The sequence below is a fragment of the Mesoplodon mirus genome, assembly GCF_964341445.2.
Source record: "Mesoplodon mirus genome assembly, chromosome: 12".
Taxonomy (NCBI): Eukaryota; Metazoa; Chordata; class Mammalia; order Artiodactyla; family Ziphiidae; genus Mesoplodon; species Mesoplodon mirus.
Window position 1 is genome coordinate 50,112,015 of NC_138988.1, and position 27,192 is coordinate 50,139,206.

General features: G+C 38.6%; 1 protein-coding gene across 1 annotated transcript in view; it reads right to left on the reverse strand.

Annotated features, from left to right (window-relative positions):
- Nucleotides 1-27,192, reverse strand: part of ARPP21 (cAMP regulated phosphoprotein 21) — a 118,296-nt gene that overhangs the window by 78,842 nt on the left and 12,262 nt on the right. Inside the window, exons 9-13 of the mRNA XM_082637802.1 lie at nucleotides 15,371-15,479; nucleotides 13,389-13,490; nucleotides 7,402-7,439; nucleotides 5,428-5,487; nucleotides 1,361-1,590 (exon numbers count right to left, since the gene is read on the reverse strand). Of these exons, the coding sequence (XP_082493928.1) occupies nucleotides 1,361-1,590; nucleotides 5,428-5,487; nucleotides 7,402-7,439; nucleotides 13,389-13,490; nucleotides 15,371-15,479 (539 nt within the window). The remainder of the gene's footprint in view (nucleotides 1-1,360; nucleotides 1,591-5,427; nucleotides 5,488-7,401; nucleotides 7,440-13,388; nucleotides 13,491-15,370; nucleotides 15,480-27,192) is intronic.

Consider the following 27,192-nt stretch of genomic DNA (forward strand, 5'->3'; position numbering starts at 1 on the left):
AAGTTTGTTTTGACATCCTATCTTGATCCCCTTTCATTTTTTTCCTTGCCATTCCTGTACCTTGACAGGCTTTCAAATGGAGACACTTAGATAAAAGAAAAAAAAAATGTCTGAAGCACTTACAATTTCTAATCATTCTTCAAAGAACATGGCATTTTAGCATTCTTGAAGTGTTTTAAATGTTTCCAAAGAGCTTTGCTTTGGAGATGATTGGTGGTTGGTGTGTGGAGAAGGTCGATTAATTTAAAAATCTTAAGAGCTCTTTGGGTGTGCTGGAATTTTTAAGTGCACCATTTAAGGTACTTGGTTTCTGCGTTTGAAGGAGATTTAAAACCCTTTAACCTTTCTTAGTTTACAGGAACTCAAGTGTACCACAGTGGATTTTCTTGACTTCAGTTGCTGCAATAGTGGGATATAAGAGCAATTAATTAGAGGAAGAAATCAAGAATTCTCCAATTGGTGAATAAAAATGACAGAAGGCAGTGCGAGCCCACCTGAGTCTTTCCAAGAAGCAGGATGTATACATAAAGTAGTGGCTGAGACTAGATGCTATTAATTTTCTGCCTATGTAGGAAAACACAAGATAATTTCTTAGGAAGCACTTGTCAACAACATAATTATGTTAAACCATTAGCATAATGAGCTGAGATTTCACAAAGAGGCTCCCCAGCGTTAGTGAGAAGCTTGGTTGGGAAAGTATTCACAGTGGAGGACTGCCCGTGTTTAACCTCTGCTTGGCGTTGTCCATTCAGCATTCATTCCCCCTCGGGGCCCTGGACTCCCACTCACTGCACATGCAGGCTATGAATGCACCAGTATGAATGCAAACTCCAACTACCTATGTCAAAAGATCACTATTCACTTACAAGATGAAAACGGGAAAAAAGAAGATGCATGCACCTAGCTACTTGGAAACTTGAAAATTTCCGAGGCTCTCTTTCCTTATCCTATTCCATATCTTTAAGGAATAAATCATAATATTGAATTTTTAAAAATAGCTAACCTTGGTTAAATAGCTGCCTTGTGCAGGTGCCTTGGTAACTGATTTTATATAAATGGTCAAATTTAAACTTACAATAGTCTACTGAGGGGAGTTACAGTAACATTCTATTATCACCCACACTTTATAGATAAGGAAATTGAAGATTAGAGAGGTTAATAATTGGACCCAGGCACACAGCTCGCAAGAGGCAGTATTGTTATTTAAATTGCACCTTCTGACTTTTTTGCTGTCTCAGTGATTAATATCATTCACATCATTATCTTTAGTTCAGGGAAGTCAGTGAGAGCACTGACCGCACAGCTTGGGTGGAATCAGAGGAAACTACCATGGGACATAAACCCATTCAGTACTAACTACCTGCTTTGGACAGCTTCCCGGTACTCCTGCTACTGGATGTGCTGTCACCCCTGGTCAGCACCGTGATGCCCCCAAAGCTCGCCGTCTTGGTCATGGCAGGTTTGAGATTGCGGTTGGAGCTGTCAGAATCTGTGCTGCTCCAGGCTCTTTGGTGGTCGGACCACTTGAGTTCATTCTCCGAGCTGCTCTGCCGACTTCCAGATGTTCTCCCCGAGCTGTCTCTGTTGCCCCTGGAGCGTGGCCACCAGAAAGATGCACGGCACAGCATTAGATTCCAAAAGCAGAACGGACACAGAGCGGGACCCTTCTTGTAAGAACCGTCTACACAAGACCCTTCTGGTCAACCCTTTCCATGACACCTGTCGCCTCACAAACAGTGCACAGACACCTTGTTGATGTACACAGAGACAGGTAACACGTCACACAAACACTCATGCTACAAACGGAAAACCAAACCTAGAAACGTCACATGGTCCCTCTGCCAGTGAAGGGGAAACAACAAGAAAAATAGGATATAAGATATAATTGGTAACTTCTCTTGTGGAGAGGAGAGAGGAAGGTAAATTCTCCTGACCCAAATCAACAATGAATCCGTGTTTGAAAGCAATTATGATGTTAAATGATCCTAAAAGCAACTCCCACCGAAAAAGAGTTTCATCTTTCCCTTTAGCATTAAGTAATTGGACCATGGTAAAATACACAGTTTCAAAGAAGCCATTTACTAATTTAGCTGCTAACTTTATGATTCATTAAGGCTTTGGCAGACAGCACAGAAATCACAGGAATTCCTCTGTCAACCTTTGGTGAGAATTTTGCCCAGTGAGTTTAACCTTCACGGGCAGAGGAAAGAGCCCTTTAATACTTTTCACATAGAAAAATTCGTGATAATAACAACAGCGCAAACACTACACTGACACGAAACTTTCCAAGGAGATCAATGGGAATAACAAAATAGCTCCATAGATGAAATGACACATTTGTTCAAAATTCAAATAGAAAAAGATTGAACTTATGGGAAGAGATCCAATAGCCAAAAGTCATGTTTGAAGACTACAGAGTATTTCTAAGCAGTGTGCACAACTGCATGTATTTTATAGAGAAAGTTGATGAAATTTGCATTTTCATTGGTTTCCACCTGCTTCAAGAGTGACTTGGTTACTATTTTTCAAAGGCTTTTCTGCAGTTTGGAAATAATGGATCATCAAAATATTCTAAGATTCTCAAGGATTATGAATAAGCAAAGGGGACAACAACCATGGGCAATAGATATAACCCCTAATTTCATATCACTGTGCAATGTGATAGAAATCTTGATCACAGTGGTGAACAGCAGTTTTATTAATATTCTTCTAAAGACAATCATGGGCTGTTGAGATGCTAGAAGTATACATATCTGATTAAAACACTCACCCACCAAACTGTACAGAAGGTATACAGAAAATTTTAGGTTTTGCTTCAACTTTACTTACTAAACGTTTTCTTTCATTTTATGAAAACTTAAGAAGGTCAATGGATCCAGGAGATAATAAAGATGAAACAGCTAGTCTGTGATAAAGACTTTGTACAGTGAGGGGAGGAAATGCAACAGAAAATTCACAAAACAAAATGTACTCAGCGCCCTGCTGTCCTCTCTTAATGTTTTCTTACAAACATTCTCTGTGTATTCTGTGCCTCAGAGATGGCTGGTTTTAGAAACAAGGGCTATTTTAAAAAAAGACTAGTTTGTGAATAGGAAGTATCAGACACTCACCAAGGGCCAGGTGACTTTAGTTCTTAAACACCTATGAAATTCAAACAGCCCCCAGAGGAGACTGGGTGGAGAAAAACCAGCCCTTTCAAGGTGCTCTATTCCTGATTGTTTCCCTTTAAATCTCCAAATTCAGCTTCATTCTTTCCTCATATAATTCTGATTAATTTGACCCACCCTTGACGAAGCCTGACTAAATCATTATTTAGCAACCATGAATGTACCAAGGGTGTGACAATAATCTTCCCTGTAGATAATGCAGAATATTTATTATAGGAAAAGATTTGGAGTGGTCCTCAGCATACAGGATGCATCAGAAGGCCATTCTCCATATGGAGGCGATCATCACTAAAGTCTGCTTCAATTATCAACTCTGCACCTCCTTGGGAGGAATTTAGACTTCCTCTAAATGCCAGAGTGGCTAAGCCTTTCTCTGCAAAGGAGGTGTCCACCACTATTCCTAAGTGCATTTTAATGTGTTTCTAAAGCAGCAATCATTCACCTTAACACTGGCAAGGTAAGGTCCAGAACTGAATTTCATATCTATCTGGGTGTGGAATCATAGGTATCATATCCACAAGTGCCTTCCTATACTTCCTAACAAGCCCAGTCCTAGTCTTCTTCTATTGGAAACCAGGAAGACAATGATAATGAATATCTGGCCATCAAGAGGCGTTGGCCCTCTTGTACATAACTAGAATTTGACCCCAGAGTAGTCATAAAGCACATACTCTAAGTTCTGCTTCTGTGCTAATTAACATAACTGATAACTTTTATTGTCCTTCATGTCTGACTGTGACACTTTTTTTTTTTTTTTTTTTTTTTTACCAAGTTAGGTATGATGTACATTTTGAACTGCTTTTATCAGTGTCTGGATGGCTTTGTGCTAAGTCATATTCCTGAGTTTCTGTGCTTGGTAATTTTGGTGGGTTATAGCATCTGTATCTGGAATGGTTGACTTCACTAGACAGTAGCTCTGGCTAGGGACCAGATCTGGGGCTATGTAAAACTAAATGCCTCTAGGGGTCAAGAACCCACATTTTATCTATACTGGTCTAAACAAGCCAGGTCATGGTGTATGACTGCATGAGCACAGATACATTCTAGTCCTTCTCTGGGCTTTCAAGGGAAAAAATGCAAGGTTATTTTCTTAATCTTCAAGTGTGAAAATAAACTGTCTAATGATACAAGAGGAAGGTATTAGATGCATAGTTCAGCCTAGAAAAGTAAAGGAAGTTAAAAAAATAGATCCTGGTTTTTTTTTTTTGTTTCTGCCAAAGTGTAAAAAGAAAAGAAATTGCTCTAACTTTTCTAAGGATGAGGTCATAAGTTCAGATTTACAGCAAAAAGGTATGTTCTAAGCACAGAATTCATTTACTTTTGGGTATTTCCTTTTTTCTCAGTGGTCAAGAAGTTTTGTTGGTTTGTTTGTTTTGCCTTTCCTACAACAGAGATGAATCCTAATATTCATAAAAGCACTAGCATGTTAAATATATATATTAGATAAATATATGTATTAGGTATTGAATATATATATATATATATATATATATATATATATATATATACACATATACATATAAAATATATATAGCACTGTGTATCCATTGCCCTATAATGGATGGTAGAGACACATTTAATAAAATAATGAGATAAAAAATTTTTTTAATTAAAAAAATAATGAGAGAGCGGGTATAGTACCTCTGCTTTCATGGCACTCTCTAGCCTAGTATAAAACTTTATACATATTATATATATATATTTTATATATATATATAAAATCTATTCTCCTTATCCCACACAGATCTTGATTTAAGTAGTTCATTATAATTGGAAACAATCCCATATCTTTCTTTAGAAATAAAATCTGTGCTTGAAAAAATATTGTTTGAAATATTATGATGGATAGTAGTGGCTAAAAATCAACTACTCAAATAGAGTTATCATTGATTTGTTTTCCAGTGCTGGGAACGTATACACAATTGCAAGCTATAAGAGAAATTTTAACTCAGTGTAATTCACCAAAGTTGATTTGGGAATGTGAAATCAGTGTGCTGTCAAAGTTAGTCCTGGAGGAAAAAACCCCAGAAAATCAGAGGAAGAACCCTAAAGGACTGTAGACAAAGCATTTGGTTTCCCAGTCCTGTATCTCACAGGACCCCATATGGCTTCAACACTAGCTCAGTAACAAGCTTTACAAAGAGATAACCAAACATATTTTATTTCATGAACAGAGATATTTTACACTAATACACTTATATTTAACATTGATTCCACCACATCATCTGAAAACAGTTTTAAAAAAGTAAACCATACCAACCGAAAGAGCTGTCTTTTCTTATAGGTCTCACTGCATATGTTACTGTCTTCCAAGAGCCTACTGGAAATGAAAAACATGATTTTTATGATATAAAATCTAAGGGTACTAAATGCCCTATGTTAAATGGATGTGTACTCAACTATGGCACACCTGTCTTGCAAATCAACCCTATATGCTACGGTTTATTTTCAAGATGTAGAGTTTTGCCCTAATAAATTAATGGCAGCCTGATTTTTCCCTACCCTAGGATAAAGTACTGATGCTAGATAGGGAGAAGGAAGGGAAGAAGAAACAGATGGAATGGAAGAGGAGGGGAGAATCAAAGAAATGGATATAGATATAATAGACATTTAACTAATTAAATATATCAGTTGCGATTTTTTTCTTTGGGTAATATTAGTTATTCTTTATTTTTGGGGCATAGTGAAACATGCCTTCCAAAGGCAGGTATCAAAGAAATATATTTGTTTTTGTAGGGATCTATTCAGAATTTTGCTTTTGCAGACCATCAATACTTCTTCACATATGCAATGCATATTTGTGACAAATTATTGTATTGATGAATATAATCCAATTTGAATATTAGGGACACAAGTGCACTAGCAGTCTTTTCATACAAAACACAAGTATATGACTAAGGTTAGGGAGTAAGTAGGGAAAATGATTGGCTAGAAGACTAGGGAATGACATGTTCTACTAAACTGAATTCTAAATGCTCACTTTATTCTTTGGGTAAGGATATAGAATTTTGGATTGCTTCAACATCCAAATGTTGCATCCAACATCCAAATTCAATTCTGGATATAGAATTTTGGATTGCTTTAACATCCCTACGATGTTAAAGCTCACGGATTCTTAATTTACTGTAAAAAAGGAATACTTGTTGAAAACTGTATGGGTTTTTGAGGATGCTTTTGGATGCCTTGTAAAGACCTGTTCACTACTTTCATCCCTTCTTCTACAAGAGGTTATTCAGTTGAGGGTAGTTACTTGACGTTTTCTAACTGCTACTATGAATGAGGGCATTTTTTAAACCAATCCTCTTGAATGCCCAGTTTAACTTTTCTCTAAGTACTGGAATTTAATCAAATAGCCTCCATTTTAATCGATTTTATAGGGATACCCATTAAGCCAACACCTGAAATGAAATTAACCACCACTCTTTTAATGGCTACCATATTTCCAATCCAAGTTGCTCACTGTGATGCATTTTAATGTGATCAGTACAGCTAATGAGGAATTCCTTAATTCCCCTTGAAAAGGTGCAATTAAATCAATGGAGCATTTTAATATCTATATCAGTTTACAACTATTTTTAAAAGGCACATGCTAAATTTGAGAACTTCTGCTCTTATACTCAAGACTTTGTATAAATGTTTTAACACATTCATGTCATAACCACCACCTTCTCTACTAATACCCAGCCAGGTACACTGATAAATCTAGATTGGTTTAGATAAGTTTTCCAAGTTCAGCCTTTTATGAAGACTGAGAGATTATTTAGAATGAGAAATATAAAACAACACTATTCAAATTATCATCTGTGTAGCTACATATAACGATAGGGCACAGGAAGTGGCCATTAACACCAAATACACAAGTACTTTCAGCAGCCTATTCAATAAGCCAATGAAACTGCAAGTTCCTGTCTCAACATTTATACTTTTTAATGCCTGGGGAAGGCAACAGAATTATACCTTTGGAAGGACCAGAAGTTGAGACTTTAAATGAGGAAACTGTTGAAACTTATGTTTGGAAGTAACGGAGGGAATTTTTCCCCCAAGTTAAATAGCTTTTAGACATGCTAAATAACATATATGTGTGCATATATACGTGTGTACACATAGATATATGTATTTATTTATACATATATTCAAGCACACACTTATATATGGCATATGTATATCTATGAAAAACAAGACACATGACAGACTTTGTTCCTCTAAAGACATGAAAAAGCAAATTTCATTTTACCTGTTTTCCACAAAAAGGCTTTCCTGGGAGCAAACTGACTGAAAAATAAAAAAAAAGCATTGTATCAGATGTTCTGGATATGCTGAGGGGGCCCAAATCCTTGCCTGCTTTTCAAACTACTTTTCCCCTCCAAGAGGAAAAGAATTAAGAAAAATATGTACCATTTTCAGAAAACATGGAAATTAAAAAGAAAAAAAACGGTTAGAGTTAGAAGTGTAAACCATTCTCATGCAGCTCTTTTCCGTCATGGTGTCTCCAGGTTTCAAACAGATTTAGCCTGTGTAGCGCCAAGGTCAGAAGAGAGATGTTGTGAATGAAACTGCTGGAGAAACCTGTAAGCATCAGGTTCTGAGCTAGTGGTTTCCTCTAGGGCTGCCGAGATGCAGCCGCCGTCAGGAGCCAAAAGGACAAGTTCAGATCAAGGCAGAGCGTGCAAATTTGGCACGATCCACCTGAGGATGGGAGATCTGTAAAGCCACAATCCTGAAATTATGACCTGGCAACGATAAACTCTCACAACATAAACAGATGACCTGCAAGACTCTCAAACTGAAGAGATGCTATCAAACAATCTTGGCGGGGAGTTGGCGGGGGCAGCGGGGTGCTCAGAAAACAAGTGAGAATAAAATGAAGTTAATCGGGAAAGAATATCAAGCTCCATCTAATATATCTTAGTTTTTCACACAAAAAACCCAGTGACTTTCTTCTTAGCTTGCATTCCCTAGCACACATTTCTCTGCTATCTTGGGTTTAATATACAGCTTAGGGAAGATAAAATTCCATTATCATTATGTGCTCGGGAAAGGTAAATTAAATTAAATTTTAACAAACAGAGAAACAGAAGTCTAAACAAAATATGGTGCAACAGTCCTAAAATACGACTGTGTTTAGGAACTAATATAAAACCATGTTCAAAGTACTAAGTTTGTAAATGTAAATATAGACACTATATTATACGTGTGGATTTTCTAAATGATGAATAAGTCACCTGGCTAAAGGGATAAATAGAGACTTAATAGGTCGATTTTAAGATAAAATAAAACTAAAGAAATAATAATGACCTTTTACTACCGAATTTTTGAATTAAAAATGCTGCTAATGTAACCACTGCTCAGAGATGCCAGCAGGATATTGGTTTCTTTCTACATTTTACTGGAGAAATCATTTCCTTCCACTAAGCCAAAGGGCTAGATTGGGCATAAATGTTTTTCTCAGTGGCCTGAGCATTTTAATGGGGGCATCTCTAGAACCATTTCTGTTTTAACCTCTGTGCATTTAACATGCATCCCGAAGATCAAGTGTGCAAAAATTTTATTAAACAAAAGGCAAAAACAGCCAACTAAGAAAAAAGCTTTTCAGAAAAATATTTTTTAAAAAATTTGACATTTAGTTTTATAAAAGGAAACAAATACAGATGATGTGCCCTTGACATTATTCCTATGAGGATCTCTTTAAAGTAAGCTAAATATCCCATTGTCTTTATTTCCTTTAGTTTGGTTTCCCTACCGGTTTGAGTCAAGTTTGAGCCAAGTCCTGGTATGTGAAAAAAGTGAGATTGTGTCAGATATCCATGATGAATTTAATACTTTGTTATTTCTCATCTGTTGAGGTTGAAAAGAGGTCAATTACATTTAGGATGTTCCGGTTGGTACTGAATAACTGAGACTCAATTACTTCTTTGAAGGAGTTGATCAAAGACATGCTGACCTCTTCAGACTCATTAATCTATAGCATTTGGGGGAAAGAGAAGCAGCCCAAAACTCTTTGAATTAAAAAATAAGTTACTTGCAAGTCAAAGATGATGTTCCCCAAAACCTACCTCCACAGCATCTGCCTGATTTTTGTGGAAAGGTCCTAAAAAATCATCTCATCATCCATCTACCACATTTTCATAAATAAGACAAGAGACAGTTATGGGCTACGATTCAGTAACTGATGAAAATATGTGTGTGTGTGTGTGTGTGTGTGTGTGTGTGTAAAGTAGCATTAATAACTTACAAATTTTAATAGCAGAGAAAGATAAAATTGTCACAGTAATTAAGCCCAGCATTCAGAGCTGTCAGGTATATGCATCCTCAGATGTAAATAAAGGTCTTTTTTTTTAAAGGAGGAAAACATTTTTGCCGATGGTTTACAGAATTCTCTTCCACGTGCCACCCCCAAGCCAGGTGGTGCCTCATAACCTCATCATCAGCTCTCCCTGAAGAATCCCAGCACATGCAAAGGAGACCAAAGATTAGGTCCTCCCCAAATCCCTATTTATACATACCCTTCAGAAATCACCCTACAGGCAAAACAGGTCTCTCTCAAATATATTGCTTTATCAACTTAACCTTCCTAAAAGGAACAACACTGCATAGGATTAATCATAAAACAAGTTGAAATTCTTGCCAAAGGAAAGAAGAGCTATATTTCAAGTATTTCTGACTACAAAAGTACATTTATTATTTGATAACTAAATTGTTGTGTGCTCTAAGTAACAACATTTTAGTTCCCAAATAATAGATAAATTGGTCTTATTTCAAGATACCAAAATTCTCAAACTAAATTTGAAAAACTTTTTCTAGAAAACCCTGAAGTAATCTGCATATATTGATTGTGCACCTACGTACAAAAGCACGCGCACAGACACACACACACACCCTTAGAAACCAAGATACATTTGTAAAATATTCAAGAACCCTTCTAATTTTAAAAAAAATCTGGATTTTGCTAAAGCGTAAATACCAGGAAGTATTTTTCTATAAATCTCTATTGTAACTTCAAGTAGAAAAAAAAAATCCTACTTAAGTATATCGATATTTGAACCTGTTTGAACTACTCCACTGCTTAATAATTGGCAAAGGAAGCTGATTATATTATCTCTGTTTTTAAATTATGAAGATGCTAAATTAAAGACCAGCTAAAAAAAAAGATTAGATGCCTGTAACTTAATTTCCTTATGCTGGATTCTTTGTATTTGTTTTACAACTGAGTTAATATACTTTAATTATTATGTTGTGAACCTCGACAATTTGGGCAGCAGTAATGATCATCTGGGAATCTGGAATTGAATAGGTGAAGGTCCCCTAAAGGGTCCTGTCTTTATGTTACTATATATATTCGAGAAAGTTCATATTGCTGTTATGTCCTTGAGTTTGTGTTATCCTGTTAATACAGGGTGGCGCCCAGTGACCCCTGCCTTGTGTGGCACCTCCCACATGCACCAGGGCTGGTCTGTGTGTCAAGAGAATACAGAAGAAGGGAAGGTAGGTCACTTCCAGGATCAGGTTATAAATGACTGTGGCTTCCAATTGGGATTCTTTCTTTCCCTCTCAGATCACTTGCTCTGGGGGAAGCTAGTTGCCACTCTGAAGACACCTGTCAGTCTATGGAGAAGCCCACATCACTATGTGGGAACTGAGATCTCCAGCTTACAGCCAGCAAAGAACTAAGGCCTGGTGATACTCGAGTGAATTTGGAAGCACATAACCACTTCACCAAGCCTTCAGGTGAGTACAGCCCTAGCTGACAGCTTGACTGTAACCTCATGAAAAGCCTTGAGTCAGAATCACTCAGCTAAGCCGCTCCCAGACTCCTGACCCATGGAAACTGTGAGAGAAGTAGATTTTTGTTTGTTTGTTTTTTAAGCTGCCAAATTTGGGGATATTAGTAGCTAAAACAGAGAACACTAGTGGTATGACTGCATTTTCTCTATAAGAGCTATCAGACTAGGGAGAAAGACATTTTGTTTTCCCTCTAGGAAAGTGGCTCTTAGTGGCTCATTTAAGCATCATGAAAACTTATAAGAATATGATAAACACTAGAGAGCTTATCCTTAGAAAAATGCACATATGCTCACAAACATAATATTTTGCAGGTAATATCAGGGATTTTATTTGATCTCTGAAGCCCTTTACGAGTACGCTCTGGGTACAGCATGCCGATTAAAAAACTACTGCCCTAGGAGATCAAGTGAAAAGCAGTGTCAGAAACAGGCAGTTTCCCACCTGAATCAGTACAGCCAGAAGTGCTGGTCACCAGGTGTGAGAGCCTATCAAAGGAGCTCATGCCTCCACTCCCATAGGGAGAAGCAGCCACAGCATTGTAGAGAAGGCTGCTGACTGATTTCATGGAATAAAAAGGCTATGACAATAGCTTTGCATTTAAGCTTTCTCACATTTAAGTCTGCTTTTACTTGTTAAAAAAAGTTAATACAGCATGTGGCCATAGAGGCTTTAAACAGGAACCCTTGCCTCCAATCTTTAGCCTGGAACCCAGGTCGCTTACGAATACTCTCCTTAAGATGGATGTGAGGAAATGCAATGTGTAAAGGGAGTCACACTGATCCCTTCTCCCTTCGACGACCTCCCTATGGACACGAGAATACACAAAGTACAGCAGGGCAAGTGTCACCCCCATCATAGGCATGCATCAGTGACGTTACTTACTGTCACCTGGCTCTTGAGTGTCTGGCAATGTGGCACAGCTTTGGCAAGAAAAAAAAAGAATAATGTTGCTTGTATATTATGTGGGTGATAAGTATTTGTTTATCAATGTAACAACTCATTCATAAACTATATGACTTGCCAGAACCAGACTAAGAGGGAAAATGTGTGTGTGTGTGTGTGTGTGTGTGTATGTAAGAGAGAGAGAGAAAGAGAGAGAGAAAATAGAAAATAAACTAGCCTTCAGAAATATTTCTCTTCTTGAAGGTCATCAGACAGGAACATTCTACCTCCAGTCCACAGTTGGCATCATTATAGTATCATGACTAGAAAAGATCCTCTCATTACTGCATTCTTGTATCCAGCAAACATAAGGAAAGGTCTACCATGTGTCTTGCTGTCCTATGCACCCTCAATAATTCTGACCATGATAAAAGAATTTTCTAGAATCTTCTAGAATTGTACCTGGACATCAGCCAACTATGGCTACCTCCATCTCCTTCTCTCACACTCCTCTAATTCCCAAGCTCTGGGCCAGATTATTCAACTGAAAATTGTGTTTTAAGAAAGGCACAGAGGATCTAGAGATCAGGGAGACTGGCTTGGGCTTAACACCTCGAGGGAGAGCAGTCCCCCTCCATGCTAGGCTGGCTTTGTAAGAACCTCCAGGAGCAAATCACACAGGAGATCAGACGCTCCACCTGACTTAGTAACGTCAGAGGTGTTGGCAGCAGAGAGTCTACACAAAGGTGCTCATGGCTGTACCTCTGCAGAGGGAAGAGGCCACAGCATTTTAGGAGGGTGCCAGATGAGTTCATGGAAGGGAAAACCTATGGCAATAGCTTGTCCTTTTCATTTCATTGCATTTAAATCCAGTTTTTTAAAACCTTTTAATTTGTATTTAATTTAATTGCATTTAATTTTGGCCACACTGAGGAAAAGGATAAAAAAAAAAAAACCCAACCACATCTTCTTTGGGATTTGAACAATAGAAATTGTTTTCTGACTATACCCTTGAAAATTTTTCACAGAACTAATTTGATCTGAAAATGGGGTGGGGGGGATGAATATCACTATTTAACTTTGATATACTAAAATGTCCATACTTGCTAAGATTGCAGAAAATTCTGTGTGTGTGTGTGTGTGTGTGTGTGTGTGTGTAGGATCAACGACTCTTCTTTCTTTTCTGTAATTCTTTCCTGTGTACAATGTTGGTCTTAAAAAGACAACCGTGTGGTATCTGCTGGCTAATGTGAACGTGAAGGGATTTCTGCAAATCTGGCAACCTCTCTCTGTACTTACAGACTGTTTCATTGACCAAAATGGTATCTCTATTTCCCCACAGGTCATACCCTAGAGAACACATGCAAACCCTCGGCCCCTCCTCCATCACTTCCCTGAAGCAGGTCCTCTTCCAGAAACACCTCTAGTTTGCTGCCCTTCGGTTTGTTCCCTGCCTCCAGCTTCCCTCGACCCTGCCAGCTCCCTGTCTGGGGAACGAGGCTGCCTTGCTGCTGACGGAAGGACCGCACTCAAGAGGCAATGAAAACAACTACTCACATCGTGTGCAAATATTCTCTCCCTCACTCTCTGATATTCCTCTTCTCTCTCTTCAATTGATTTACTTCGTCTGTCATCTCTAAATGGATGCATTCTGTTTTGCTGAACAGAAAAAAGAAATCAGGAGGGTTATCCAAGTTGAGCTGTTGGAAATCTGCAGTTAAGAAAAACTTTCAGCTGAGAATAATAAATGTTCACTTAAGCAAATGGGGCGTGAAAAGTCTTACTCCCTCTGGTCCCTAAGGAAGCCATGGTGGGGTACGTGTGTGGTGTGTGTGCCATGCAATGGCGGCAGGGGATGCTTGTTACTCCTGCTTGCTCCCTTGCTGGATGCAAGTAGCATGGGAGTTTCTGGAGTGTCAGTTCCTGAATGTGCCTCAGGTATTCAGTCAGTTGGCTACGTGATGGGTCATGAGTCATGCGCTTCGTCTCCTTAGCAAACCTGTGTGATTTTGACTCCCCAAAAGGAGGCAGAATGGTGGTGAGAAAAGAGGAAGTTGCTAGTTCAAGACGGCTAAGAGAAGAAATGCCTTTGAAAACTTGGGGACCGGAGAAACAGAGCAAGGCGGTAAAGAAGGGAACAGGCAGAATGGAAGATGTGGATGCTATTGCTCTGCATCCTAACTTGTATTTTTATTCACTCAGTGACTTATTCTGTGAATTGCGTCTGGGATAAAAAGAGGAACTAAATTCAAAAAGCTTGTCTGCTGATTAAGGTCAATGTCAAGAAATCTAACAATTCAAAGAACCCAGCATGAGGACTGCTGTTCTTCCCTCTGAGCCACTTCCTGTGTCTCTACTGCCCTCCCATCTCATTCCTGCCGTTCCTCCCCAAACGCCCTGCACTAACCACGTCCATCCATCCATTCAACAAACACCCACTAAGTACAGGACACGGGCACATGTTCCAGAGTCAACTCGAGCCATGGTGTGGTTTGATGGTGGTGGCAGGAAACGAGATACAAATGACGAACGGGTTTTTTTTTTTTTTTTAAAAGTGCGTCAGAGATGCACACACTGGCTCACGGTGACTCACTGTGGGTAATTAAAATAATAACTTGAGTGAGACGCAGATTGTCTTACCTTTCAGCATTCTAAAGCAAAGTCATTGCCAAAAAAAAAATCTATTTGATTGTCAGAGACATAAAGGGTAACTGTAATGACATTTATATGACTTTCTACTGTTCCTCTTATCATTAAAATTTTGTTTTCTTTTGCCATTTACTTAGTTTTCTTCTTCATCACCCTGGATCCCACCCCCTCCATCCACCCATCCATAGAAAAGTCTCTCTAGCCTTGTTGAGGTCCCATGAGTAAGGCTACTCTAGAACAATGTAATGTTTTGTCACAGGCAAAAAACACGTAAGGAGGAAGTTCTGCTCCAGTTCGTGCAAAACAAGCAGACAACTGACATGGACGATAAAACATGGGAAGGGGAAGGGGTGGGGGACTAAAACCTGAACTCAATTCTTTGTTGTGAAGACTTATTTTAGGAGAGTTTGCAAAATCCACCTGGCCTCACCATAACAAGGTTTGTTGTTTACAGCTACATCAGTTGATCAGCGGTCCGTATTGACAATCCAGCTCAATGTGTGCACAACGGAAGGATAAAGCTGTAGGGAGGGGAACGACTGCCAGAGTTACACAGACACCTGGAAATGCAACTGACAAAGCTCTTCCCATCAGCTCGGAGCCTGCGGCATCCCAACCCCCCAAGACATGCAGCAGAGCCTGCGTCAAGCACCACCCATGCAGCCCAACACAGAGCCATCGCTGAAGCAACCAGGATATGGTGTTTTGCTACCCATTGAATGCCAAAGAGGGAGGCAGGGGGGAGGGGGGCAGGAGGTTGGGGGGGGGACAGTCGTTTCAGAGGCAGGGGAGATTTGGGAGGGGGAGCGGGGACAACAGAATGACAAGAACATCAGGCAGCCCACCTTCAAAAACAACAACGTCAGCCACTCTCAAACTTGAGAACCAACCTGAGTGTCTTCTTTATCAATACTAGAGTTATCTCGCTTCAAGATAAACCGCTTCTGGGATTCTTCACCTTTTTCATCTTTTAAATGTTCACAAAACCTTTGCTCTGGTCTGCCAGCAAAGTAAAACATATCAATAAAAAAAGTTTTTCCCCCTGTTTAAAGTTATTTCTTAGTGTTTCCCCCCGCCCCCCGCACAGTGGCATTGAACTTTAAAAAAAAGTGTACACGTGGTTTTGATACTAGAACTGCTGGCAATATACAGGTAGGTAATAATATGTCACTTCACAGGTGTTGTTTGAATACCTTTGGTTGTTTGGAATTCGGAGTCTTGTTTGCTGCATGCTGTTCACCATGGCTGAAGTTAAAAAAAATTTTAAAGGCCTGAAAATATATAGTGTATAGATGCTTTCTGTAGTTATCTTGACCTCCATCACTCCTGAATTCAATCAAGTCCCTGCCCATATTCTCAAGCAACTATACATGCTTAGAATATGGGATTACCACATTAATTCACCAATGTCTGGAAACTAGGAGAACACTTTCTATTATATCTTCCTATTATATCTTCCCTTTCAAGAGCCTTCTGAATCTATAGTGAGAGAGAACCATCTACGAATTACTTCCATCTTTCTTTAATGACAAATGCTCTGCAATCTGGCTCCAGTAGACTCTGACATCCTTGACCATGTCTTATAAATCAGTTCAGTAATAGGGGAAACTGGAGATATTTAGTTTAAACAACTTAATGTCTGATTAGCATGGGGAAAATGCTCCAAGCAGTTATACACTATTAATTAGTCAATTGATTTTTTTAAGGTTCTCTTAATCATTTTGTATTATTACAGGAAAGGGCTCCACTTCCCTGTTAATTTCCCACAGGCATCACTGCACACCAAAGAACTCAATGAATGACTTGGGCTTGGGTTCATCCCAGAGGAAGTGCTAAAATGTTCATTCCCCAGTTTAGAAGCAGTTGTAATTTACGGCTGTCATTAAAGTGTCTCTCATGTCTGATGTATTACTCTGAAGTCCCCTGGGTTCAGTATGTATCCAGTCATTGGGAAGCCATGTCACAGCATCTATTGTTTAATATGGCCAGCAATTAAGGTGACCAGTAATTAAGGGAATCTCATCATTAGCTCCAAAATAAGCAAACAGCACTTTGAAAACAAAGGAGCAGTTTAACTGTATAATTCAAATCTTGATGAGAAGCATTGTTTCCTTAAACGCACATACATAAAGTATAATAATAATTGGGAGCAGACAAAACCAGAAAACTGAAATAATACCAGTTATAGCTTCTAGAATTGTATATAATTTCTGCAAAGTGATATCATTATCTTACTCAATCCTTGCAAAAAAACTTTGATGTAGGAAAAGCAAATATTTTTTGCCTCTTTTACAGATAAAGAAACCATCCCTTGCTAAATCTTTTGACTCCAGTTTATAGATTCACCCACTAAGCCACAGGCATCAAACAGCCTATTCACATCCTTGCAGAGAAGTGATTCAGTCTCTCTCTGCTTCTGTTGTACTCAGTGGGCTGGAGGGCCTTAACACCTCAGGATAAAGAAAAAAAAAATCTGCATCATATCATCTTCAATATCAATGTAAACGTTTTCCACCAAAATTAAGATGTAATAAAATATAGCAATTTGGAAGTGAGAATGTGACATTTTAACATCAGAACAGAGTAAATTTTCACTTTATAATGAACAGGTCATCTATAGTAGAGAAATTAAATATATTTTGGTGGAGCACAGTCACAGGTCACTTCAATTACTTATTACAATATAAGGTCTGACAATACTAGCGTGAATAGCTATAGGTCACTGTAAATGAGAAAAATTCTCCAGGAGCTTTTCTTTTTTCTTTTTTCTTTTTTTAGGAGCTTCTTAAAAGCTTCCCAACATTTTCAACCACTTAGATGTTATATTGTTTTTTTTCCTTTCTTCTTAATTGACGTATAGTTAATGTACAATATTATATAAGTTACAGGTGTACAATCCAGTGATATCCAAATTTTTTTTTAAAAAAGCTTTTTTAAAGCTTCCCAACATTTTTAAACACTTAGATGTTGTTGTATTGTTTTTTATGTAGCATGTAAAATTAGGATATTAACTTAAGTACAAATGCTGATAGTATCGATGCTAATTAAGCCTCTTCTAATAGCCCCAAGCTCTGTAAACCTGATAAACTCTAGTCAATGAAATGATTTGCTGACTGCTAAATATACAGATATATTTCTTTTATTTGTTGTTAATCATCTATAAATGTTCATTTAGAAATGAAATGGTCTAAGAATGTGAACTTTTGGATTCATGAGTACAAGGTGAATTTGCTTCAGACTAAATTCTTCTTTAGGCAGAAAATCATTTAGAGTGAGATTTCAGCCTAGTAACCAGAGATGGAATGCAAGTTCCATGTGGGCAGGGACCTTGCTTTTTAAAAACTGAATCCTTAGTGCCTAGAACCGTGCCTGGCATATGGGAGGCATTTGGTTGGATGAATAAATGACTCAATGTATGAATGAATGAAAATTTAGCACAGCTGTATATAAATCACAGTAACTCAGGGACAGATCAAAGAATCACTGAGTAAGATATACAGTCACAAATGTTTAAATTATAAAACAGAATAGGAGAGAGTTTGGTTAGTAGGAGCATAAATTCAAATTTAGAGGGACTTCCCTGGTGGTCCAGAATCCGCCTTACGATGCAGGGGACGCGGGTTTGATCCCTGGTCTGGGAACTAAGATCCAACATGCTGTGGGGCAACTAAACCCGCGCGCCACAACTACTGAGCTCCCGCGGCTCAACTAGAGCCTGTGTGCTGCAAACTACAGAGCCCACACGCTCTGGAATCCGCGTGCCACAACTGCAGAGCCCACGTACCCTGGAGCCTGCCCGCCAAAACGAGAGAAAACCCGCCTGCCACAGCTAGGGAGAGGTCCTCGTGCCGCAACGAAAGATCCCGCGTGCCACAACTAAGACCCGATGCAGCCGGAAATAAAGTAAAATAAATAAATAAATAATAAATAAATCTTAAAAAAAAATTTAGACCATTAGGAGCATCTTTAAAAATCAGATTTATGTTTGGCTTCAAGTCAATTGTGTTATTAAAGAAAAGCTTTTCACATTTGAGGATATCTTGGGAAAAGAGGTGGACATGGGAATTTTAGCTTTTCTAGTTTGGGAACTTCTGAGTTAAAATGTCATTATAGTCATGAGAGAGCTATTCAACCATTATTTTTGAAATGTCATCTGCGTTTCTTCATAGTGCTTTTTTTTTTATAGCAGGAAAAATACATCCATCACATAAGCAAGAGTAGTCAAAGGAGCTTGTTTGAATCAATAATGTAAATATTATTTAGAACAACAATATTTGTTACTCTGATATAAATTATGCAAACTGCATCTTGCATGACTGCTTTTCAAGTATTTTGTTTAAATTTGTTTCCAAACATTAGAAACTAAAAGTCCAAATTACTAATCCCTTCTTGATTTTCCAAAAATATTTTGAAAGGTTAGAAAGTAACCATTTGAAGTTTGCATAAAAGGAATAAAATAAACCTAATAAGATTTTTCCAGGTTGATTTTATAGAGAATTACCTAGAGGTAAGGAGTTAATTTTAGGTTTAAACTCATGCAGACTGTAGTTTATTACTGAAGTATTATATGTGATTACACTAAAAATTACTGGTAATGCACCATTATATTAGCACTTTTAAAAATCCTTTTTACCACTAATTTAACATTATAGCAATATTTTTTCCTAGCCATAAAATGAATGGAACTGAAGTAATATATCATGGACCTTTATTTAAAATGGTAATGAATTATTTTTAATGTATCAAGATGAGGATGTAACTCTAAGAAAAACTCCTCAAGGCTTCAAAAGTTCAAGGTATTTATTAAATTAATGATAACTAGAGTTTACTATGTATCTCATGGCCACGCATTATACATGCCTACATTTTTTTTTCCTGGAACATTTCAGTCCATGAGTTATTATTTTTAGCTGTCTCTTTATCATTATCAAAAAGCAGAGAAAACAAATTTAATGTTTCTTTTTTTTCAAAATTTATTTATTTTTGGCTGTGTTGGGTCTTCATTGCTGTGTGCAGGCTTTCTCTAGTTGTGGCAAGCGGAGGCTACTCTTCCTTGTGGTGCATGGGTTCCTCATTGTGGTGGCTTCTCTTGTTGCAGAGCACAGGTTCTAGGCGTGCGGGCTTCAGTAGTTGTGGCACGTGGGCTCAGTGGTTGTGGCTCACGGGCTCTAGAGCACAGGCTCAGTAGTTGTGGTGCATGGGCTCAGTAGTCGTGGCTCGCAGGCTCTAGAGTGCAGGCTCAGTAGTTGTGGTGCACGGGCTTAGTTGCTCCGTGGTGTGTGGGATCTTCCCAGACCAGGGATTGAACTTGTGTTCCCTGCATTGGCAGGCGGGTTCTTAACCACTGCGCCACCAGGGAAGTTCCTAATGTTTCTTCTTGATTAAAAAAAAAAAGTTTCCTCTTCTTAAGTTTTTAAAAAAAGTGTTTTCCCACAATTCATAGCAGGTGTCTACTGTGACACTCATTGAGCATGTGTGGTAAGCAGTACTGGCATTTCCAGTCTGTCTTGGCATCCCCAGTCAAGCCTTTCAAAAGTTAGAACTAACTCTTCATTGTTCCTTATTAGACAGAGCTCATGAATTGACAGGCAGTGTGGCTGAGTGAAATACTGTGTAAGACCATCAAACTCTATCTTCTAGTCAATTGATTCCAATTTTAGTTAGATTTCTTTCACCTGAACCTTAAAAAAAAGATGAGGGTGCTTTATTATTTTTTAAAAACTTTTTGATCTAGAAGTATTTTCAGTGGTTTACTCTCACTGCCATTTGGTTTCCATTTCTTGAAACCAAATGTATTACTTCTCGTCCAAATAGTTCAGTTTAATCCCTCCCCCTCACATACGCACAAATGAAGAATTCAATTCTGCTAAATGCAGAGGAGCACAAAGGGACATCTTTGAATTTCATACTGAATAATGGAAAGATGGTCATCAATATGCATGAAAGGTTGCTGTGCACAACAGGGTGAAATATTTTGATGTCAAAGACATTCGTCAAAAATATTTTAATAGTCAAACATATTACAGAAGTCTAAGTGGCCCTGTTCCCTTAACACGTGGAAATATTCAATTACGATACTGACAACTGATATCTCTTATTTAAAAAAGAAAGTCCTATGTTCTTTACATATTTCATGATTTCCACTTCCACCTTGTCATTTTATACCGTTTTATTCTCTTTTAAATGAGACTGCGCCTTACAAATTCAGCATTCTAGCATTTAAGTGTGGAAACCAAACATCTTCAACCAACAGACTACAACTTCTCTTTCTACTCTATGCCCCAATTCCATCTTTCCTGAAGTCATGGTGACACACTCATGGCCTCTCCACTAGCAGAAATCTATTTTTTTTTTTTTTTGGTCATTTGTATATGTTCTTTGTTGAAATTGCAGTTCATTCTATTGACCATTTTTATTTTTATTCTTTGAATTTTTGAATTTTATTTATTTTTTATACAGCAGGTTCTTATTAGTTATCTATTTTATACATATTAGTGTGTATATGTCAATCCCAATCTCCCAATTCATCCCACCACCACCACCCTCCCCCACCACTTTCCCCCCTTGGTGTCCATACATTTGTTCTCTAGAAATCTTAAGATTAATAAGACACAGAAAATACACCAAGAAGATTCATTGTACACAACCAGGCTCTGGCCTTCAAGTATGCCCTACAACTTCCCCCAGGGAGAGTGCTAACATGACTGCTCCTACTAAAGGTGGATCTAGAAGCAACAAAGGGAGTCTGCAGAAACTGGGCCTAATTCTTCTCCCTACAGGAGGCCAAGGTGTTGATGGAAGGAACCAAATCACCGTAATCTGGTTCCCTCCAAACTACTCTACATATAGGAAAAGACTATATGTAGTATTTATATGTATAGTGAACCTCCCTCTAAACTGTCCCAAACTGTATGATACAGATAACATCTTTATACATTTATACACACAGGCTTGCACTTACACACCACGTAAACCTCAGTCATGGCTGAGTGGCAGTAGCCGTGGATTTCAGTCTTGATCTTCTGTGAAATGACCAGGTAAGATCAAGGCATGAACCTCAGTTTTCTCTTCTGCAAAACAGTCTAGCTTTATCTACCTAGAATGTTGCGAGCTAGACAGATAGATAGATAGATATACAGATATTTGGAAAGTATTATTACTGCATGGGAAAGCTCTTTTTAAGAAAAGTTATATTAAGGATATTAACATTATAGAAGGTACGTGCATGTTTCGATTCCAAAATTAAACAGTAAATTATATGTTCAACACTCAAAGGCCCATAAATAATTTCAAGTTGTGAAAGGAACACAGCACACTTATTTTCTGTCCTCACAATATATGTCTGTCTATCTATAGACACATGTTCTCTGAGGTATTTGAGAATAATAATATGAGAAAATATATTTTGAGAGACATGATGCAGAGTTTGACCAATGTTAATAAAAAAATGTCTTAACTTTGAGCTGGACTATTGTTTAAAGAACTAGGTTGTCTGTTCAGTAAATAAAATCCCACAGTTTTCCTGAGAGTAATGTGATTCTTAGATAGGTTTCTGACCTTTGGCTTTAAGTCAGATGATTTTTCAATGCTATTCCTATAAAAAGTGCAGAGTAAATGTGTCCTGTTTAGAAATGACAGGATGCCAACCAACCGCTCACAGATTTCCAAGAGGCACTTGAAGAAAGTGATGCTTAGTCCTCTTCAGAGGATTAGTAAGCAAGCATCATACCAGGATGCTGTTCAGTTTATTCCTGGTGCCACTCACATTCCGAGACAAAGGAAAAGAAATACAACAGATGTGGGAGGAAAAGTATGGGGTTTTTTTGTTTGTTCTGGTATAAATACACTTCATCACCTGCAGGGAGTGAGTGCTTAAGGGTCAAGAACTGATGACTCCCATCTTCAACCTGAGTCCCTTCAGGAAACTAAGCAGCACAGATGTCCACTGACCCTGCTGTGCTGCTGGCCACTCCTCTCTGGTCTGCCCCCTGAGAAGGGGGCAGTCCCCCAGTCCTTTTCAGAGGGCAGTCATCATCCATCACCTCAGGGATTCTTAGCAAAAGTCAACTGGGCTCAACTGCTTCACTTAGAGAGAGGCTTTGTTTAGCACCAGAACAAGTTTTACAGTTCTTGTGATTTACCTAATAGCCAGCTCAGTGAATCATCCTTTCTGCAACAAACAAGCAAACTACCACAGTCACTATACTCCGCTCATCACTCCAGGCCAATACTCATGTCCACACTTCTCAGGAATTGGGACCTTGTGCTCTTGAGCACTGGACTCTTAAGGTGTCACCCCCAACCTCTGCCTTTGAGCCACTATTCTTGTTTCATGGTTGCAGGGGCCTGTATCCTCTTTCCGCAGTAGATCTGCCATTTCCTTTCCTTGCTTTGCACTCTTAGAGTAGGGGATTGGAGGCAATGACAGTGGGCGGATATGAAAGACAAAAAAAAATTCAAGAGATGACAACATTTTTTTTTTTTTTTTTTTTTTTGGTGGTACGCGGGCCTCTCACTGCTGTGGCCTCTCCCATTGCGGAGCACAGGCTCCGGACGCGCAGGCTCAGCGGCCATGGCTCACGGGCCCAGCTGCTCCGTGGCATGTGTGATCTTCCCAGACCAGGGCACGAACCTGTGCCCCCTGCATCGGCAGGCGGACTCTCAACCACTGAGCCACCAGGGAAGCCCGAGATGACAACATTTTAACATGAAAATTATCTGGAGCTAGTTAAATGGTTATTCTGACATATGCAAAGACATTCAGATACACGTGGGATTTTCTCTGCCTATGACTGATCTTGGCCCTTTGGAAAATACTAGTGAAAGTAGATGGTTTCTCGTCTCCAAATGATACACCCTTAGCATACATCTTTTCTCCAAGAAGGAGAAAATGGGGGGGGGGGTAAAAGTTATCTAATAAGAGAAAAATGAGCTGCTTTGGGCTAAACATGTAGAAAAATAAGCAAAGAGAAAAGGTGAAGATCAGAAAAAGAAACAAAGAGGAGAATAAAGCTTCTCATAAAGAAAATAGACCCATATATTTGTAGCATTTAAATATTTTTTTAAAAAGCACTGTTCATCTTTTAGCCTCAATCCTCAATACTTATCAAAAAGGTAACATGAGAGTAAATACATTCTAAATATCACTTGCACTACCAAATTGCACAGACCCTAGTACCTCTGCCCCAGATTTCCAAGGGGCTCATTTGGTGTCACCACCTAATCTGACAGTTAACAAAGAATGTCAACAGAAAAAATTTTAAAGTGCTAGAGAGTGAAACATATTTCTAGCAATAAACGGGGGAAAGAGAGCCCAACAAAAGCTGAAAAAAAAAAAAAAACCCCACATAGTGAGCCTCTGCTCAAAAACTCCGTTATTTCAACAAAAAGCAGTCAATTCTAATGAGAGGCATCCCCAGCCATTCAGATCCAATTCGTGGAACAACAGATGTGCTGGATGGTTGTAGGTGACATACACTCACCTGTTCTCACTCTGGCTAGCCCTGAGACTCAACAAGGATGCAGTGGTGCCAGGCTAAGGTGACTTTCCTTTGCTGAAGTCTCTAAAGTGCATCAGTTCACTCAGAAGAAGGTACCTTTTTGGAACGTATCCCAAATGAACATGATTCTTATTTTCTACTCTCTCAGGACTACTACATCCTTAACCCCATGCTCCTGTGGCTATGACATGAAAACATGCATTTGGACAACTGAATTGCCTGGAGCAGTAATTTTGTATTAACACAATGGATACGTTTATCTCCTGTACTGACATTATCTGTAAGTGTAGCTTTTTCATTCTTGAAAACACAGATCGAAATGGAGTATAGGAAGTTTCCACTGGATGGCTATCACCCCCTACCAAATACTACATCTTTTTTCCCCCAAATATCACATCTTATAGCAGTGATAAATACAGAAAATCTGGCAAGAACTAGCATTTTGTAGGAAGTCTCTGTTATTTATTGATACCACTGAGTTAATCTTCAAAAAGATCTTCTCCCTCAATCACTGTTTCTTATCAGACAACAAAAGACTTAAGAGTTGAAAATCCCAACCAATCCCGGAGATCTTGAGGATTTTGCCCAAGATGTTTTGGATGTTTTTGCTTTAAGGAGAGTTAGATTATTTAAGAAAATTGTTCTTTTTTTTTTTGCTGTACGCAGGCCTCTCACTGCTGTGGCCTCTCCCGTTGCGGAGCACAGGCTCCGGACACACAGGCTCCGCGGCCATGGCTCGCGGGCCCAGCCGCTCTGCGGCATGTGGGATCTTCCGGGATCGGGGCACGAACCCGTGTCCCCTTCATCGGCAGGCGGACTCTCAACCACTGCGCCACCAGGGAAGCCCTATGTTTTTAATATTAAATGAAATAATATACATTAAATAAGAGGTAAAGTACCCAGTGCAATTGAACAAACATTAGGTAATGTTCTTATAAGAGATTATACCACTTAACTAACTGAGAAGTCTGAGATAAGTTTTTTCCATCATGAAAGGATGGATGTATTATATCTGAAGAAATTAGAGAAAATACTAGAAGTGAGTGTGGTACACACACGTGTATGTATAATCCTCATAGTCTGCTGTCGTGACTTAAATATTTTGAACTTCAGGTGAAACTATTTTCTCTCCATGCAAAACTTAGTATTTTCAAGCCACATTCTATCATTACTTGAACTGCTGACAATCTAGAAAAACAGGGATTCTGGAAATAAATCCCAGCCAATATCTAGCTGATATGCATCCACGCCACAGGAACACCTTATATGCCAGCTCAGTGTCATTGAAAAAGAAAAATTAAAAGTTAAGTAAGAAAGTGTTTTCTCTCCCTCAGCCCTCTAGTTCATTTTTATATCTTCCATCCACGTTTTTCTGCATTTCTCCCAAGCTGCAGTGCCATTTAAAATATGCATTTGTAATGTATTTGCTTCAGAATAGCATAAAACTGTACACATTGAAAAGGTATTCCTAAAACACAAAACCCACAAGGAACCATCTGAGGAATTTCCGTCTCAGCCTCCCTCCTTTATAGAAATGGAAACATTTTCATCTAATAATATATCTAAATCAATATGGTTCCCACGACCATCACATGCCAATTGTGCTGATGGCACAACTCTTGAAATTTTCAGAGTCAAAGAAATGCAAGACACCTAGAACTTGAAGAGATGTTCCCACTCAAACTTCAACTCCATGAGAACATGGCAACAGACTTCAAACATCAAATGTATCATTTCCCACAGAACAATATTTCTTTCTCCTTTGCTGAAACTGCCCAAAGTGATTCAGGTCCTGGAAATGTGACTTGTTAAGGACATTTGTAAAAGGACATTTAATTCATCCTTTTCTCTTGTCCTAAAAGATATTAACCTCCCCCATCCCCATCTCAACCCTGGCAAGAGCCACTCAAATCGAGGACGGTCAGAAAGGCGTCTGGAATAGGACAGTAGGCCTTGACAACTGTGGATGAAAGATTATTAAGCTCGGCTCTTCAGAAAATATCTTGATTGTCCATGACATACGGTCATTTCTTTTTATTTAGGACTCACAGAGTGAGGATCAAGAGGTAAGGATCAAGAGCAGGAACCAGGCAAAATGTCTAGCAGCCTGGGCATTTTGTTGTAGCAGCAATACCTAAGGGTGTACCCTGCATAAACTCTCCTTCTGTTCTTCCTGGAGGCATGAACACATGGGGTCTATTGGAAACTGGCCATTTAAAAAAAAAAAAAAGAAAAAGAAAATCTAGTGCTCTTTTGGAAGGGAAGAAGTCTGATATTATGAAAATATGATGCTCATTGGCAGAAAATAAAAGGTTTAAGGGACAAATTATGTCCTTTAGCGGTATAAGGAAACTTGCAAGAATCGTAAGGATTTCGAAAAGAGCTGACCGATAGAACTTTCTGAAGAAATGGGAATGTTCTATATATGCTCTAACAGGTGCACTTGAAATGCAGCTAGCCTGACTGAGGAACTGAATCTTAACACTCAAATTTTATTTAAATTTAATTAACTTAATTTAAAATGTAAATAGTCATACATAAGTAGCGACTACTACATCAAACTGAGCAAGTTCAGAGTCATCACTCAGAGTTTACCGAGAGCCTTTATACGCTGGTTTATTTTCTCAAAAACTATCATAGAAGGAAACAGGTCTCAAACGTGTGTATTAATATTTATGACGATGCGATTGCAAAATCACAGTGAATTAAACATAAATGCACTATCTCTACTAGTTGAAACTGTACCAATCTACTTGACCTATGGGCTTTTTCTGTGTCTGTTATGGCCTTACTGAGAAAGAGGTGAAATTAGAAGGAAAGAGGCACTTGCTTGCCTATTTTGCAATCAGTGTGTCCCTGCATTAGTATCAGAACGTCATAAGAAAAACCAGAATGGAGAGTGAAAAACAGCAGCAACAACCAGGAGTATTTGATGGAGAGGGAAGATGTAAAGGATTAAAGGACAGTAATCTTTCACTCCTACTACTGTTCAGAATAGGAGGTCCATGTGCCAACAATCAGATAAAGTGGAAAGCTAATACATTTTAAGATGTATTTTGCCAGCACAGTAGAATGCAACCATAGGACCCAAGAATTCTGAAGCTCCAAGGGCCTTTAAACATTATCCATTTCAAACTCTCCTGCAGATAAATAAGTAATTTGAAGCCCAGAGAAGTGAAGTGTTCAGTGTTCCTGAGATAATAGCCAACCTC